At 45.5% G+C, this 18543-nt stretch overlaps 1 protein-coding gene across 1 annotated transcript in view; it reads left to right on the plus strand.

Moving 5' to 3' along the window:
* The window catches only part of LOC139342078 (signal-induced proliferation-associated 1-like protein 1), a 35326-nt gene extending 16930 nt beyond the window's left edge, over nt 1-18396 (plus strand). The window contains exons 2-21 of the mRNA XM_070978963.1: nt 68-1780; nt 1905-2035; nt 3109-3297; nt 3450-3624; nt 4810-4913; nt 5145-5302; nt 8718-9297; nt 10403-10677; nt 10784-11041; nt 11148-11291; nt 11384-11541; nt 11625-11707; nt 11863-12269; nt 13282-13500; nt 14085-14247; nt 14877-15078; nt 15427-15576; nt 15772-15889; nt 16146-16224; nt 16412-18396. Coding sequence (XP_070835064.1) covers nt 295-1780; nt 1905-2035; nt 3109-3297; nt 3450-3624; nt 4810-4913; nt 5145-5302; nt 8718-9297; nt 10403-10677; nt 10784-11041; nt 11148-11291; nt 11384-11541; nt 11625-11707; nt 11863-12269; nt 13282-13500; nt 14085-14247; nt 14877-15078; nt 15427-15576; nt 15772-15889; nt 16146-16224; nt 16412-16555 — 5223 coding nt within the window. The 5' untranslated portion in view covers nt 68-294 and the 3' untranslated portion in view covers nt 16556-18396. The remainder of the gene's footprint in view (nt 1-67; nt 1781-1904; nt 2036-3108; nt 3298-3449; nt 3625-4809; nt 4914-5144; nt 5303-8717; nt 9298-10402; nt 10678-10783; nt 11042-11147; nt 11292-11383; nt 11542-11624; nt 11708-11862; nt 12270-13281; nt 13501-14084; nt 14248-14876; nt 15079-15426; nt 15577-15771; nt 15890-16145; nt 16225-16411) is intronic.
* Nucleotides 18397-18543: the final 147 nt, after the last annotated feature.

Genomic DNA, 18543 nt, shown 5'->3' on the forward strand with positions numbered 1-18543 from the left:
GAAACAGATGTGTTTGTTATTATGTGCTCTTACTGTATGTACTAACTGATGTTTCTTTTCTTTTCAGAACTGTGTGTGTGGAGTAAGAAAAGTGCCAAGTGGCAGTGTCGACACAGTTGAGGAAGCGGTATGCAGGCTTGAGTGCTGAAGAGGTGGACTTGCCCCTTCCCTTTTTCTGCCTCTTCATTTGTTGATCCAGACAATCAACCTGCTCATGAAGTCAGGAAGCAGCATCCCATCCCAGAGGCAGACATGTCTCCCTGCTGAGTGCCTTTAGGCTTTGGCACTGGTGTCATGACCAGCCTGAAGCGCCCATCCATGGAGCGCACTGTTGGGGGTTCCGTCCCCGCCACTGATGAGTTTTTCACCCGCCATCTCCGTATGGTTAATGGAGGGGCTGTGCCAACCCGCACAGACAATGTCCACGCCACTGTGAGCACAGGAGTGCCTAAAATGGGTGTACGGGCCCGAGTGGCGGACTGGCCCCCAAGAAAAGACCTTACAGGGGTTGTGTGGCACTCAGCTACAGAGCCTGAGAACACTAGTACGCCCTCTGCTGGGAAAAGTCACATTAAGTTAGGCTCTATTATGAGCCCTCAGGACTCGTCAATGCTGCGTAACATCCACAACACTCTGAAGAATCGAACACAGGCCCCGTCTAACAATTACAGCCCTGACACCCGTTACCTAGCCCCAGGAGACTACCGAGGTCCTGCACACAGAAACCCACGACAGAGACGTATTCGTCAGCGCAGCAACAGTGACATGACTATCAGCGAGATGGAAGGCAGTGGAGACAGTGGAGAGGACTGGGGTCCTCCATCGGGAGCCAAATTGTCCCCTCTTCATCGCGAATATGGTAGCACATCCTCAATAGATCAGCACGGAGCATCTGGAGAGAGCTTCTTTGAAATGCTTAAGGGCTATCAAGGGGACAAATTTGACCAGCGTAGTCCTGCTCCAGAGAAATTGGAGGACATGCTGAATGTGGGGCCCAAGCAGGCCAGCACTGATCTTCAAGAGGACGCCATAGACAGCCAGCCTCCTAAAGCCAAGGACAGAGATAAGCCCCCAAAGAGAAGAACTAAATCCGAGACAGGGGGTGAGTCTATATTCCGTAAACTTCGAAACGTGCGGGGCGAGTCGGACTCCCCCAGAGCAGGGTCTGACATAGAGGACTGTCGGACAGACGACATGGGCCCACCACTCAAGCCCTGGGTGTGTCAGAAAGGCTTCGCCCACTATGATGTTCAAAGCATGCTGTTTGACCTCAACGAAGTTGCTCAGTTGCGGCAGATTGCAGGCAAGAGGAAAAACACGACCACAGGGGCGTCTGCTGCTGCTGTAGCCTCGGCTACCTCCACCCTATCGTCCACACACAGCCTGCCTTACAGCTCCCCGAGTGGCAGCCAGGAAGAGCTCAACTCGAGGGACAGTCCTGGTCTGGACGCTGGGGATGAACAGAGCAATGAAATGCTGCTAAGTTGCCCCTGCTTCCGCAATGAGATAGGTGCTGATGGCAATGGGAGGCGCAGATTGGGAGCAGGTGGGTATCATGGGCTTATGACAAGTGGAGCAGGCAATGGTAGTTCAGGGACACTGAGTGGGGAAGTTAACATGTATGAAACATCTGTGAGCACGCACTGCACAAATGCTGGAGTAGCAGTGCTAGAGGGACCAAAGGAAGGCCCCAGTACGCTCAGCGAAAAGGGCAAACAATACATTGTGGAGCACGTGGACCTGGGAGCCTACTACTACAGAAAGTTCTTCTACTTAAGGGGTAAGATCGATTTACCGGCTGTCATTACATGTACTCATTATTAGCATATGAATGTTTGAGGTTCCCCAAAATCTTTATTTATTTCATAATTCTGCATATTTCTCTGACTCTTCCTCAACCTCAGAGCACTGGAACTACTTTGGGATAGACGAGGGGCTGGGTCCAGTGGCAGTGAGCTTGCGCAGAGAGAAGCTGGAGGAGGACAAGGAGCACGGCCAGCAGTATAATTACCGTCTCATCTTCAGAACCAGCGAGGTTAGCCGTAGTGTCCTCTCCATCCTAGACCGCAACCTCAACTCCAGCACCACATCACATGAATCCTTCAGCCCAGAGCATTTTACCATGCAGTTATTATTTTTGCAATCACAAATTTGGGAAAGAAAAGACGTTCATTTTGTTGTCACTTTTGTGTTGTTAGATGGTTAAGACACGCTTGCTTGGATCTTAATATCCTGTTTATCTGCATAAAAGGTGTGTATAGTTCAATACTAGGAAGACCAGCTCGAGGTAAAACCAGTCTTAACCCTTTTTTTTCTGTTATGCAACCAGCCCTTGGGCCATTCAGCTGTCTACCAATATCAGCAGTGTGTGAGGAAACTTCAGGAAGTGCACTCATCTTCCAGCCTCCAAGGCCTGTCAGTGCCCGACAACCTCAAACCACTGTGTGGAGAGCTTTACTTCTGTGTTTCAGTAAAAATAGACATAGACGTGTCATATTTGGTTACAATGTTGGCCCCTAGTCTTCTGTGTTTGGTTTGGGTTATGAGATTTCTTATATGGACGGACATTCCCAGACAGAGGTTAAGGCACTTGCCTCAGGCTGTTTGTTGTGGACTGAAGTAGGACAGGTGTATGTGATTAAACCCCCGCACTTAAGACTAAAGCACCACAGGACCCCCACCCCATATCCTACCTTCCAAACATGTGGAACACAGGTCCATTGTAAACACGGTCCCTGTGCAGCCTCAAGCGTGTAGGAGAGAAAGTCTTGGCCCGTTCCGGCTGCTGATGATAGGCGAGTGATTGAGTTCACTGCCAGAGCCCAGCACAATGCACACTCTGTGTACGCTCGGAGAAGCCCTCCCACCTCCTCTTCCTCAGTTCTATTTTCTATTTACTCAAGGGCTAATAATTGTCTTGTTACGTGTCAGCTTTTTCAAGAGTACGATAAGAGGATGGTGTTGCTTTAAAACCTGCAGTGACTTATTTCTTTTTTCTTTTGCTATCCCTATGTGTCATCTCCAAGAGAAGGTTCAAAGCACTTCAAGGATTCCTGAGATGCATTCTCTCTGTTCTCACACTCCTCTCTGTAATCTCCGTCCACTCAGCTGACAACTCTTCGAGGCTCTGTCCTGGAGGATGCAGTGCCTTCCACCTCAAAGCACGGCACCACCCGAGGGCTGGCCATCAAAGAAGTGCTGGAATACCTCCTCCCTGAGCTGGATCTGTCCTGCCTCAGACTGGCCCTCAACACACCCAAAGTCACAGAGCAGCTGATGAAACTGGATGAACAAGGGGTAGGAGGAAAATGCAGGATTTTTCTGAACTTTTTGCACCTCTGTGAAATTGCTTATCTGAGTTTGTACAGAAATGGAATTTGTGTTTTGTAAGTTCCCATGAAGCTGTCTGTCCTGACGTGACCTACGTCTGCTTCTGTGCTGCTCCCCAGCTGAGTTTTCAGGTGAAGGTGGGGGTGATGTACTGCCGAGCAGGCCAGAGCACCGAAGAGGAGATGTACAACAACGAGATGGCTGGTCCCGCCCTGGAAGAGTTCCTCCAGCTGCTGGGGGACAAGGTTCGCCTCAAGGGCTTCACCAAGTACAGAGCCCAGCTGGACACCAAAAGTAACAACTAAACACACCTCTTGATCACACACATCATACACACACAGGATTTGTGCTTTTAGATTTAGATTGTGATGGGTTTTTTGGGGGGGGGGGGATTGACATTTTAATCAATTTTAGAAAAACGTGAAGGAGAAATTGGTAGTATATGCCTATGCAAATGAAAACACAGGACTAAAATATTACCTAGTAAAAAAACAAAAAAAATAAATAAATTAAGATACAATAGCACAAAAATAATACAAAAATAGATGTAGAAATTAAGCTATCTTAGAATTGGGACCTTAATTAATTCTTAATCCATCTTTCAGGATGGACGGGTCCCCCAACAGAAATTGACAAACTCCAGCACCTGTGGTCATTTTTAAGTTCAACCCTTTACAATCCAGAGTGCATCCAACACATTCTGTTAGTAATCTTAAATTGAATTAACCTAATGTGACACCTATGTATTGCGTAGAATATTGACCCATTCTTTTTCTCTCCATGTGATTCTGATATCTGTTTTCTGGCGATGAGTCTTTAAAACAACCAGTTATTATAGTTGACTTGATGCCTCTTTAGTTTTAGCAATGAAAGAAGGGTCTTGTCTCTTAAAAGTAGGTCCTGGTTTGCATTTTGGGTTTCCTCTACTTCAGATTGCATCATACTTTATTGTGCTTGTACTTTGTCTTGCTTTTGGTCAAGTATTTCCTTTCACTGGACTATATATTTTCTCACCAGCTTTGTCCTGGTGATGCTTTCACTCTCTGCTCTTGTATCCTCTTCTCTCTGGTGTGTCCACTCAGTACTAATGAGTGCACAGATTTACTGGAATTACATCAATCTTTTGGGAATCTGTCTTGACTAAAACAAACATAGGTTTGGCAGTTGAATAAAAAACTTCATCATCTCTGGTTTATGGCCTTGACCACAAAGAAACACTGAATTAAATTCTATTTTAGACACTGTCTGTTGTGCTGGAAAGTGCAAAGGGCTGCCCTTACTGGATGACACTTGAGTAAACCAGTTGATTGAGTATTGGTTTGGACAGTCATCTTATCCAGGCTGACATTGATCCACAGTCCGCTATTGTCTCGTTGTTTGGGCTACAGTGAAATTGCATCTTGTCTTGCACGCAGTATACACATGTGAGAGAGATGGATGGCAGTGATTGTACAATGGGTCTTGCTATTTTTCCTGCAGCGGATTCCACAGGCACTCACTCCCTATACACGACGTACAAGGACTACGAGATCATGTTCCATGTGTCGACTCTGCTGCCTTACACGCCAAACAACAAACAACAGGTAAAGATGGAGAGCCCAGCCGTTGTGGTATACCATTACTTGTGTGTCAAGAAATTAAAAACTGAGCATGATAGGACTTGTTTCAGATCAGGTATCCATCTTTCATCCTAAAGAAACTTTTGTTGTTTCCAAGTGCAGTATTGTGAAATGGAATGTACCACGTGCAGGGTATGACTTCGCTTTCAGATTCCTATACATCTCTAATTAAGACTGTTGTTTTCCAATGACTAGCTGCTGAGGAAGCGCCACATAGGGAACGACATAGTGACCATTGTGTTCCAGGAGCCCGGTGCTCACCCCTTCACCCCGAAGGCCATTCGCTCTCACTTTCAACATGTCTTCATCATCGTACGGGTGCACAATCCCTGCTCTGACAGCACATGCTACAGGTGGGTGTTTGTATTGTACCTGCAGAGATGGCACAGCAGACGGAGGTTGGTGGGGTACAGTTAATGTGCCAAGACCACAGAGAACGTCTTTTTTTTTTTTTTCTACACATGTATACATGCCATGCGGTTTGTGTTTGTCAAATAAAGGGAGGAAGAAAGAAAGAGCAGGGATAGTGTATGTGGCATGTGTGCTGAATAAAACCTCTTCCTGGATAAGTACAGGTTTTGAAAGGTCTGACATCCAACCAGAAGCCTTGGAACAGTTTCCAGTTTACACTCAGAGAATTATGAGTGTGTAACTGTGTCTGACACTGAGGTTAAGGTTAGCACACCAGCTATGAATATATATGACCGTACCTATAGACTAAGAAGACTCATTATAATTTTAAGCAGGCCAGACTGACCAAACCCAGTAGAAATGTTGAGTAGAAATCTTGTTTTAACCTCATATTTCAGTACAGAACTGGACCCCTTTTATGGGACCCGTAAAAGCTCCACACCACTCTCACTGTTACCAGCAGTGCTGTTTTAAAGCAGGTAGCTACAGGAGCATTAAGACAAAAGCACTGACTGGAAGGCATGGGTCAAACATAAAAGCCTGTTGCGTGACTGCTCTCTGGATTGCGTATGTGTCTTCAGCATGTCAGCATTAGTAGAAATTTGTTTGATTCCTTTCAAATAGAATAGATTAGCCCTGCAGTAGCTGTCGAACTGATCTCTTCTCCTCCGCTGGCTGATTCTCGGCCTCACGATGATCAGACTGCAGCTCTGTGGCACAGTTCACATTTATGCATCACTACCCCACCGCACACACACTCTCCCTGCTCTGCATACACAGATATTATACACACATAGTTGCTCGCTGTCACTCTTGTACTCTTTTTACCTCTTTGTCATGCTCGCTTGCGCAGTTACACACACATACGCACACTTTTTCCCGTGCACACTAATTCACTCGAAGGCTCACTCTTCACACACTCATATAATACAAGTCTCCCCCTTCCTCCTCCTCCTCCTCCTCCTCATCCTCTCCCCGCCTGCCACTTTGCCTTTAGGCAGCGTGAGCCGGAATGGTCTGAAGAAGTTAGCGGCATGCACATGAAGTGCTCTCTTCACCCGGACATGCATGTGAGCAGGGAGGATTGTTGAGAGCTGAGAGACTCTCTCAGAGCTCACAGAGTCCATCTCAGGAGCGGACGGGTCAGGCCAGCCTTCTGTCTCTCAGCTCACACCCGCGTCAAATTTGGGCTAATTTATTTCCAGCCGTTCTGTTCATCTCTTTGGCAAGTTCCTTTTTTTCTGACCATCTACTCCATCCCCATCGACTAGTGGACACCATTCAGCTTGCTTTTTGCCTAAAGGGGGCTTTTTTTTTTAAATTTTAGTTTATGCTGCGGAAGAGGTGAAGGGGTGAAATGCTGGTTTTGCTGGTTTGCCTTATGGATGAAATGGAGAGGCGCGGGACAATCTAGCTACCCCACCCAGAGACACTGACACACTCCCAGCCTCCGGCTTCTGCTCATATTCAGTGGATTGAAGCATCATATGCTAAGACTTCACTCCTGACTGTTGGTCACAAGTCTTTCCATGGATTCTTTTCCCTGATGGTTTGGAAAAAATTCTGGGTCCAGACAAGAGAACACAGGATACAGGGATTTGCTGCACCGTTCCAAGTGGTATATCTCAAGTGTTGGTTTGTAGCTACCGAACAGAATCGAGTTATCATCGGCTCAGGAAATCTTTGTCGCTTTGCATTGATTGAAACAAATTCAGATTCAGGATACTGTGCAGCAGTGCTCTGAAGGCATGGTTTCTTTTTGGTGAAACCAGGAGGTGAGTTGTGTGTGTTTCTATTGATGTTTGTAGTTGTGGTGTGTTGGTTTAGTGAAAACAATGCAGAGTAGTTGATGCAGTGATTTGGCTTCGCCACCTCCTGGATTCCAAGCTCTGTGGATTTCAGATGATCGCTAGACACACATTTGCAAACATAAACACACATCACACTCACACAGACTCTTACACATATGCAGATGCGAGCTTGAAACTTCATTTCCCACAAAGAGGGTATTGTTTGTTTTGATGTCTGTCATCATTTCATATGTGTGTGTCTTTATGTCTTAGGAAAATCTATGTCAATAATGGAGTGTCTTTACTTCTCTAATCTCTATTAATAAAGAGCATGTTATGATTTGTTGAGTCATCCAGTTATTAATAGCCTGTTGTTGCCTGCTGCTGAGATTTGGATAATGCTTCTCAGGTCATATTGAGCCAGACTGGAGCATTAGAGGAGTAAGTGGCCTGGGGCCAGCGGGGTGCTAATCTGCTGCTTTCAACCGCTGCCTCAAAGTCACACGGGGCCAGCAAGGCAGATTGCATAACTAGACCTTTGTTTAGGAAACATAGGCCGTTTGTGCTTGCTAGCTCTAGCTCAGCTCTCTGCTTCTCCATAGTGTGACTGTGATGTAGCAGAGAGTGGCAGGGTGTCAGCACTGGGAGCTGGCTCGTCAGCTGTGATTGGATGTATAGTATTTATATGCTGGGTTTAGTCGGGCATGGTTTGCAACATTTCTGCTACAGGCGATGGCTCCGTTATCTGTTTAATGGACTGGACGTAGACTTGTCAGGGCTGTCACTTCAGCTTATCCAAGACCATGTCTCTGTTTTCTCACTCTCATGGGCTTTTAGTGTATATGCAACTGACTGAATGTATATATGCACGTATAACCTCCATACAACCTTCATACTTCACAGGAGAAATTACACAGTGTGAGTGGGTACAAACATGCTGCCAACTGCTCTGACAATCCAAGAAGTTCTTCTTAAATTAATCCCAGTGTGTTGGACAGCACGCTTTTCTGAATTTGTTTTGCAGTGAGCCCATTTCTTATGAACAACAGGTATGAGACAGCATTACCTGCACCTTGTCACTAATTTATAGTAATTCAACTCAAGGGCAGCCATCGTGTTCAAATGGAGCAGGAGCTAGTAGAGGGTAACAAAAGGAGAGCCTTGCCTGGAGGAATTCTAACGCTCTCCTTTATACTCACAAGTGAAACAGGTCAAAGACAACAATTCCTCAGAGGAAACTATGTAAAGATGTCTCCACTAAGGTTTTTTTTTTTTACAAGCCCACTTGCGGTTTGTCCTTGCTGTTGAAGGACCATCATGGGATGAAAAGTTCTGTTATCTTTTAGTGTTTTTATCTTGTGTCATGCTTCAGTTTTTATGAATAACGTCTGACTGTGTTTCATACTATTTATATTTTATGTTATTTTATATTGATGTATTTATCTTCACATATACATATTCAATACTGCGCTGAGTCTTTTTTTTGTTTTCTTGTATATTTTTGCAAGATTTTGGTGTTTGATGTTTTTGTTTTTGACTTCAAACACCTCTTTTTCTCTGTTGGCAGTGTGGCTGTCACCCGTTCCCAGGACGTTCCCTCCTTTGGCCCACCAATCCCCAAGGGCGTGACCTTCCCCAAGTCCACTGTCTTCAGGGACTTCTTGTTGAGCAAAGTCATCAACGCTGAGAACGCAGCCCACAAGTCAGATAAGTTTGGTGCCATGGCAACACGCACACGGCAGGAGTATCTGCGGGACTTGGCGGAGCGTCACGTGACCAGTACCCCAGTAGAACCCACTGGGAAGTTCCCCTTCATCTCTCTGGCGCACAAACGAAGGGAGAAGGTGCGTCCATACAGCGGGGCGGAGCTTCGGAGCCTGGGGGCCGTGACCTGGCAGGTTCATGCTGAAGATCAGGTCGCCGGTGCTGAGCGCGAATGCCTGTTGGCCATTTCAAATGACTTCATCATCTTGTTGGATCAGGAGGCCAAAGCGGTCGTGTTTAACTGCGCCACGCGTGATGTGATTGGTTGGTCAACAGGGAGCCCCGCCTCCATGAAGATCTACTATGAGCGTGGCGAGAGTGTGTCACTGCGCTCCATCAATAACAACACAGAAGACTTTGGAGAGGTTGTCAAAAGACTGGAGGTCAGTGGGGCACCACAACTGTCTGTGACAGTACATCTCATTAGGACACACCATCTGCTGCAGCTATCAGAGGTTACACTGAGCCAAACACCCCACCTCTGACAAACAGCCTGTAATGAACACCACAGTCCTCGCACATGTGACTCTGAATGCATTATCTGGCAAACTTATCCAATAGAGATAACACTGACTAAAACAGTAGAGTAAACACACATTTCTAAATCAAAGGTCAAGGCCTTTTGGTAATATCCCTGCTGCCAGTGAACAAGTATGAAGCTAAAAGGTGCTTAGTGAAGTTTTTCAGTGCCAGTACCAGAGACGGCCAGGGCACAATATTCCATCTGTCCACTTCCCTGACAACAGAAGAAAGAAAGAAGTTCTAAGTATTGTTGATGTTATTATAGCAGCATAAGGATAAAGCCTCAAATTACACAGTCACCAAAAAGCCACAGCTGTTGTGTTGACTCTATCATTATAAGTCATGCTAAGCATAATACATAGTCATTTGTGACATGATATCATTACTGTGGATTTCAATGTGGAGCATATGAGGCAGTTAGGCAGTGCCTTTTGTTTGGGCATTTGGGTCATTCTTGTGACTCTGCAGTTCTCATTGGTGGTAAACAGTGAAGAAGTAAAGATTTGCTGTTGCCTGCTACCAGTTCTGGCACGTGGCCGTCTTTGTAAAGCAGGAATGTGTTTTTTTTTCCTTTTTTCTATGCTTTTGTTGTGGGCATCATGACATGTTTCAGTTCTGTGGCTAATTGGAGCTCTGCTTCTGCTGTGATTTGCTCCAGGCTGTGCTAACTGCTATTTACTTTTCAATTAACTTCCCACAGGTAGAGGAAGAGCTAGACACAGTGTCTGTTATCATGGAAGCTTACCGAAAAAGTGTTTAGTATTCATAGTATGTTGATTGAAATACGTGCCTTGGCCTGGGTGGGATCAGAGCTAGTGTCAGATCCATTTTAAAAGATGTATATTAGCTTACCTGAAAGTTTTTTTTCTTTAAGAAGATGTTTGTAAAAGTTTTGTTCCTCATGCGCATTTTGTTTCTCCTCCCTCTCTCTGATTCGTGCTTCTGCACTCTTTCACTGTACTGTAGCTGTTGACCAAGGGCAGTCAGACCACGGAGATGACCCTGCGCCGTAACGCCCTGGGCCAGCTGGGCTTTCATGTCAACTTTGAGGGCATTGTTGCTGAGGTGGAGCCCTATGGTTATGCCTGGCAGGCCGGGCTCAGACAGGGCAGCCGATTGGTGGAGATTTGCAAGGTGGCTGTGGCCTCTCTGTCTCACGAGCAGATGATCGACCTGCTCAGAACCTCTGTTACTGTCAAGGTGGTCATCATTCCCCCTCATGAAGACTCCACACCTCGCAGGTAGAGTGGATATAAATGATCAGTAGATGCAAGAGCAACTTTACTCTTTTTGCTTTTTATTGTTACTTTTTTATATTCTGACTGTGAACGCTTGATGTGCCAACAGAGGCTGCTCAGAAATCTACCACATGCCGCTGGTGGATTACAAGAACCACAAAGAGGGCATGCCCTATGAGCTAAAGTTCCCCTTCCGCCCCACCAACAACAATACCAAGTGGCCACGCACCTCATCCAGCCCTCAAACACGCGCTGCTGGCACAGGGGGAACACTGATCAAGGCCCCGCCTTCAGACTTCAGTGACCGCAACTCTGCTGCTATTCCCCGAAGTGTGTCCAGTGACGGGCGACCCCTCAACCCCAAAAGGTCACAAAATAAACATAACGCTCTAATGAGACTCGTAGACACGCTGAACATGTTGCTGTCTGGCTGCAGTATATGGTTTGTCTGAAATGACATACTATTGTTGCAGATATTCCCCAGGGAACGACAACTACGCCCTCGCCTGCTCCATTGTGATGGGCCGCACACTGCACAACACGAGCTCCCCTTCCAGCCTCTCCTACACAGACACCATGAGCTCCAGCCACTGGAGGCAGAAGTCTATGCCTGATGGGTAAGGTCTGCTCCTCGCTATGGGTTACATATGATAACTTTGCCTGCTGCACTACCTGGCAACATAGGTGACCCTCCTCATCTCCCCTCTAGGTTTAATAACAACAACTGCCAGTCCCCTGTGTCATCTGTGCGGCAGGTGGCAGGTGAGGGGGTAAATGGGATCAAAGCTGGTGTGGGATCGGGTGTCGGCTGGTCCCGAACTGGGGAGGGGGAATCCGCTAGCAGACTGGGGGACAAAACTAGTGCAGGTAAGAAGAACTCCAAACTCTGGTTTTGTGGTCAAAGCATTGAATAAAACATGAGAATTACTGTGCTACTGTGCTTCCGACAGACACCGTGGTTTCCAAGGCAGTGATTCCTCGACTCCAGCCGTCAGAGCAGAGCAGCCACATGTCTCCCAACAAAAGCACTAAGGTGAGTCGGGGTCAACAAGCACATTATTGTTTATTAGCACATTATTATTCATTTTCCTCTCTCTCGTTTGATGGCAAGTTGTGATCGTGCTTTTGTGAAGTATGTGCAGTGAAAATGTGGTGAAGGTGCTAATTTGATTACTCATCTCTGAATAGCCGGATGCTCCGTATTCATCCAGCCAGTCAAGCAGCAACACGCTCTCGAGCAACGCCTCCAGCTCCGCCCACAGCGATGAGAAGTGGTATGAAGTGGGATCAAGGTCAGGAGTAAGGAGTGATCTTGAGCTCAATGGCTATCTTCAGGGCACCTCCACCGACAGCGGCATCGATGCCACCTCCTTCACTGCCACACAAAGCAGCACAGCTTCGTCCACTGGTGCCTTCGGGGCCAAAGACAAAATACCATGGCAGGATGACCCAGCAGGCAGCCACAGGGCCACGGACACTCCACCTCCGCCACCAGACTCTCTGGCCATTGGAGGCAGTGAGATTCCAGCAAAGAGTCCATCTTTAGTTCCTGATAGTGGCTCCTACAGCCTGAGTGATGGCGCCTCCCACTCCAGGTGTGCTGCTGTTCTCTTACAGTCAGCTGTTGGCAACTGAAGAATTTATACCCCCGCATCAATGTTTCATTAAACAGACAGTGATTCATTGTAGTCCAGATATATCCTGTACCATCCCAGATGGAAAAGTCCAAAGCTCTGCAGTTTGGCATTAACAAAGGAGAGAGGAAGAATGAAATAACTGTGTGTGTGTGTGTGTGTGTGTGTGTGTGTGTGTGTGTGTGTGTGTGTGTGTGTGTGTGTGTGTGTGTGTGTGTGTGTGTGTGTGTGTGTGTGTGTGTGTGTGTGTGTTGGGGGGAGGGGGTAGAGGTTTGCATTTGTATGTATCTCCATCTCCGGGTGCCCATGATAGAAAGGAAGTGCTTGAAGTTGCTAGAAATGCAGACTGTGAGCTCAGCACTGTTTCCCCTCTTCTAAATCCCTCTTCCTTTGAATCAACCAAAGCTTTCCTCCCTCTCTTCTTCACTCAGCCAGAAATAACTCAGCTCCACCAGACCTGTACATTGGCAGCTTTGTTTTATAGTATGTGCACGCGCCTGTGTGCTTGCACACAGACACAAAACTTGCTGTTTGAAAATTCAAGCTTTTATGTCAAACTACGGAGGAATGTTATTTGAAGAAATGGAGTGCAAGGACACTCTGTCCTATTTTTTAATCTATAAATTCGTCAGTTGATCCCATCTGCAGAGATAGAGAGATATGTAGTGGTGGAACAGGTTAACTCACGTGTTTCCGCTCTCTTTATATATGCAAACAGTCTTAACGCAACTGCTAAAATATTTTGACAGTTTGAACAAGAGGGAAAGTGGCCATCTGGGGGAATTAATTTTACATCATTACACATAGTGATGCTTCATCAGTCATGCTAATTGAACAAAGAACAAAATTAAATTAAAACAACAAAATAGTACTGTACTTTACAGCCACTGAACCTGCTCTCGGTGCTTGTGTATTTCATAAATAACTGTATTTTAATCGTACATGTGTCTCACCTGTCTCCCCTTTTCTCCAGCACACTCAGTTCTGGCCACTCAGGGAGTCCGATGGGCCAGGGCTGCAGCTCCACGTCGCCACAGGACGAGGCTGCAGCCACCTCACCCACGTCCCAGAACTGCCAGTCCCCAGGGGGCAAGAGTTTCTACCCACGTCAAGGAGCGACCTCCAAGTACCTGATTGGCTGGAGGAAACCAGGGGGAACCGTCAACTCTGTGGACTTTGGCAGCACTCGCAAGTAAGATGGGAGTAGTTTTTATTAAACATCTGTGAATATTTAGGACCGTGTCTCCTGCAGCGCTGCATGTTGTGAAAGTGATCGTCTGGTATAGAAATGCGTCCTGCTGTCGGTGGTGTTGATCTTTGAGAGACTGGAGAAAGGAATGAATATTTTGTCAGATTTTGGCCTTCTGCCTGATCACCTAACGTCAGTGTTTATGCTAATTTGGCCAACACTGCCACCATGTGGTGCTGCCGAGTTTGAAACCTTTTATGTTTGCCAAAGAGTGTGACTGAACACACCAACCACAGTTGCCTTTTTTCATTTATTGAGGGCAGCATATGTTGCACTGTTTGTCCCATTTCTGGTTGATAACAACTGCTGTTTTCATACTGTTAAATTTTTCCTATTGAAGTAATTAAATGATGATGTGTCTGTTGCACGCCTTATCATTCACAGATACCCATGCAGCCTCAGAGTTTGAGCTGATGGCCTTGAATCACAGGCATGCTTTGTTACATTCTGGGCTGCTTCCTCCATAACCTTTGTTTCCTGATTTTCTATATAATGTGCGATTAAGTTGAACTTTGTTTTTACTCTAGACGGCACCAGAGTGACGGTCTGCTGGGTGGTCAGCCTCAGCTCAGGGCTAATCTCCGGGGCTCCCAGTCACCCCAGCGGCACACGGCCAAGTCCAGCCTGGAAGAAGACTTGAAGAAGCTCATCACACTAGACAGCCCTCCACCCACTACAAGTGAAGAGAAGGTACCGAGAAAGACTGTCACCTAACTGTCTTTACTGATGCTAGTGTACCCTAACAGGGACGTGATACCTGAGTAGGTGCTCCCCAGGCCGTAGGCTATGTGGAAGACTCAAATAACTAACCTGAAAATAGAAGATTTTATTAAAAAAATGAATACACGTATTTGAAACGTATGGAAAATAAACGGCCAAATGGGATTACAAATGGGTGCAATGCTGATCTTTATTATATTTACAATAAACTGAGTCAGTTGTAACGCATACGCTAAATAGTAGTTAGGAAGTGAGCAGAGAAATGCTTGAGTAGACGTAATGAATCAACAGTTTCAAGTCAGCTAAAATTAATGTACAAATACATGAAACTTAACTAAAAGTAATGAATAAAAAGCTGAAATAAAAAAAAAATATATAAGATTATACACTTTTATATAGCTGATAGTTTTAACAAACGTCCAGTTTATAATCCATTGATAAGAACAGATTTGGAAAATGACAGTATGGTCGATCATAATAACATTCTTGTTCAGTTTGTGTTTATTTCAAAATGATTCTTCCAGTTAAATACCCTTTGCCGTATTTCTCACTTTGTCTTTTGCATCCTGTCACTCGCCTGTTTCCCTCCGTGTCTCCAGCCATTGTTTCCTGGTCCGCCGCCCACTCGCCGCTCCCTCCAGAGAACTCTGTCAGATGAGAGTATTTATGGAGGTCAGAGGGAGCCTTCGTCCAGCGGACAGCGTGACACGCCTACTGACCTTCTGTTCAGCTGCTCCACCATGCCCCGCTCACCCACCACTCGCCACGGACCAAACCGGCGAGCGTCACATAAATCTCTAGGTGAATCTTCAGTATTTATGACTACTCGTAGCGGAGGTGGGAGTGTGATACATATTGTCATGTGGACCTTTTGTCTGTAGTCATAACAAAAGTAGTGAAGGAGGATCATTTGATTTGCAATACGGAACAAGTCTTTGTTATGATTTTAATATCATATCATATCATATCATATCATATCATATCATATCATATCATATCATATCATATATCATATATCATATCATATCATATCATATCATATCATATCATATACTGTATTCCTTGATTGTAAAATGTCTCTGTTTTTCTCTCATCAGAGAACAGATACACATGCTGTGCAGTGTTTTACTTTGCTGTTTCCCTTCCCAGGAGACCTGTCAGCCTCAGGGAGCTCAGAGCTGGAGCAGGACAGGAAGAGGCAGCAGCTGCAGGACCCTGTGCTCATGCCCCTGCCTGACACCGGGGCAGATGGCCCACTGGACTGGGCCCACCTGGTCGACGCTGCCAAGGCCTTTGAGGGTAGGCACACGTCATGTTTTAATTCCCTCCTTGAAATCATCGGAAGTGAAGGTTAATTACTTCTATACTTTTCAGTGGAAGGTGTGGCAGAAAAGCCCAACTGCCATCTTTGTTGTCACCAGAAGAGGGCACTGTTAGCCTGCATTTGTTCTCTCTCCAGGTCTAATACTATGTCTTTTTATTGGTTTTATTCAGAGCAGAGACTGGTCTTCCTAGCAGCCCAAGAGGAGAGCTCCATGGCTGAGAGCGCAGCAGCCACCAGCCCCCAGCAGGCTGAGCCTCAGGCAGCCCCGCTGAGACAGCCATCGCCTGGGTAAGAGGCCTCAGGTCATGGCCTAGGACCAGTGTTAGCTTTAATTCACCAGTGTCCAATCCTGCGGATTCCAGTTCAATTACACACTACTGCAGCTGATACCACTAATTAGTCCTCTACTCTGGTGGAGTAAAATCAGCCACTACAGTGTTTCACTGAAATAAAAAGACAATTTTAGACTGAGCTTTAGCCACTGCTTGACTGTGGGAGTTTCAGTGTTTGTTCCAGCTAATGTCCTGCTTATCCATTTTTACAGAGAGACCCCAGCCTGCCTGATGGGGAAGGTCAGCCAGCTGGAGTCCATGGTGAAGGTGCTGCAGGAAGACTTGAAGAAGGTGAGTTATGGTAGAGCTCCTCCAATGGATGCAGTGGCTTTACATGCTGCACACCTCAGTCAAAGGAGAAGCTATGACTTACTGAACGCAAAGTAAAATTTAATTAAATTGTAATATGAACAACAAACACATCACTTTAGATTGACAGGATGTGACATATTGCTCACAAAGACTTTGTCACCACCAGGAGAAGGATGCCAAGGCATCGCTGCAGGCTCAGATCCAGAGCCTGAGAGAGGACAACCAGCGCCTCCTGGAGGAGTCCTACAGCGCCTCAGCCAAGCTCAAGAAGTTCACAGAGTGGGTCTTTAACACCATCGACATGAACTGATGCACACAGCCACCGACTGCTCTGCTTTAGGAGTTTGACCACTACTCAGACTGATCTGAAACTTGGTTGTTCAGTATTGCACATACAACGGAATTAAAAACCCCCAACATGAACTGCTTCTCTTGGGCTTTTACAAACCAGTGCCAACATGGACTCAGATGTCATCCTTCCTCAGCCTCGTGAATCTGTGGTATAGTCACTATGAAAGACTCCATTATTTTTGGCAAAGAACAGGGGAATAGAAGAAAGAGAGCAGTGGTGCGACTGTCACTTTGATCAGCATGCTCTCCCTTCCTTTAAGTTTTACAAATATGCTTTGTTTCCAGTTTAATGGATTGATGGTATCCCTGCATGTCCGAGACAGCGAGATGTTGAAACTAACCTAAAGGGATTTTAAAGTTACTGTCCCCTTTTAGCTCCAGAGCTACCCTAATCACAAGTGAACAGACTTCCATTAAAAAGCTCCAATAGGATTTTAAAAAGTGTTTATCTCATGCAAGAGTTGAGGGAAAATTTCCTACGTTCCTCTGATAGAGGTCAATGCTTTCGAAGACTTCAGTGACAGTGTGTTTAATTAGTTGCTGTTTGCTTATTCTTCAATTTTCCCTATTCATTTAGCGATAACACTGATTATTTTTTCATTACTAACCAAAAGAAAAGAAGCTATATGAGACGATGGGAGATGTGGTCCCCTGTAAGATGTAATGCTTTTCCAGTAGCAGTAGACACAGACAGAGAGACTCTTTGCGTAGCACATAACTGTAAACACTGTAAGGTCAAGTGCCTGTCTGTACTGCCTATGTAATAAGATTGTACAAGTCACTCAGTGGGTTGAAAGCAAGTCAAACTTGTGTAGGACTACTGGTCACAAGCTGATGAAAAGAATATATATTGTAAAAAAAACACACAACAATATGGGTGCCATAAAGATAGAGATTGACAGTTCAGTGTCACTTATTCAGATTATTGTAAATATATGATGTTAACATTTATTTTCTCACCTCTGCCCTGAATATGATATGTATGCAAAGAGTATTTATGACAAAGATGATGGCCAAGAAAAGCAGCCATATGCAGTTAGAGATCTGCATGTACTTATTATGATCAGTCTCCTATATGAGAGAATATATTATATCCTTTAAATCAGGAGAATGCTCACTTTTGATCCAAAATACTGAATCTTATCACGTGTTTTTCAAAGACATCAGTGTCTCTCCAGCCTCGCCTGCTGCAGTGGATCGACTGACAGTGCCACCCTGTGTTGACAACATGTAAAATGCTACATGGAACAATCCCCCTCCTCCGGCCATAGCATGCTAAAAGGCCTCAATCAGATCCGTGATTCTCTCGGTAGATTAAATCGGTACTGTTCCACATATGATTACATAGTAAGATAATGTGTATATCCTGAAATTTCAGCTGCAGAGTTTTCTGCAGCCTGTAAATCTGCTTGTAAGCCCGACCTGAAATGAAAGTCCTTATTTAAGCCTCATAACTGTTTCCTTTTGTACTCAGATACTGTGCAACTGTATATATGGAGAATTTGATATTCATCAGAATTTGCACCTTCCTTCTTCTTTTCTAAGATTATTTTTTGATGTATTTCTGCTTTATTGGCTAGAATATAGTGGGGAGTGACAGGACCGATAAGAAAGATAAAGAGGGGATAAGGCAGGACAGACCATGAGCCGGAGTCAGATGAATGAATCCCAGGCCCCTAGCACAGCAGACCGCCCCTGCACCTTCATTCTTAACATGTGTGACAGCATGTGATTCTGTTTCCATTGAGCTGTGATGTGTAAAAATGTTTATATCTATTAAAGATATTTTGTTGAATTACACTTGGTCTTGGTGTTTGCTGTGATGTTCCGTGGCAGATATGAATGTTTTTTAACAAGACAAAAAAACGGGATAAGTAATGGAACTGCAGGGGCCCTCTGAGGTGGCGTTAAGAATAAATAGATCCGTGTCAGTGGCCTGGCAGGAGG

This window comes from Chaetodon trifascialis, chromosome 14 (assembly GCF_039877785.1).
Source record: "Chaetodon trifascialis isolate fChaTrf1 chromosome 14, fChaTrf1.hap1, whole genome shotgun sequence".
NCBI lineage: Eukaryota > Metazoa > Chordata > Actinopteri > Chaetodontiformes > Chaetodontidae > Chaetodon > Chaetodon trifascialis.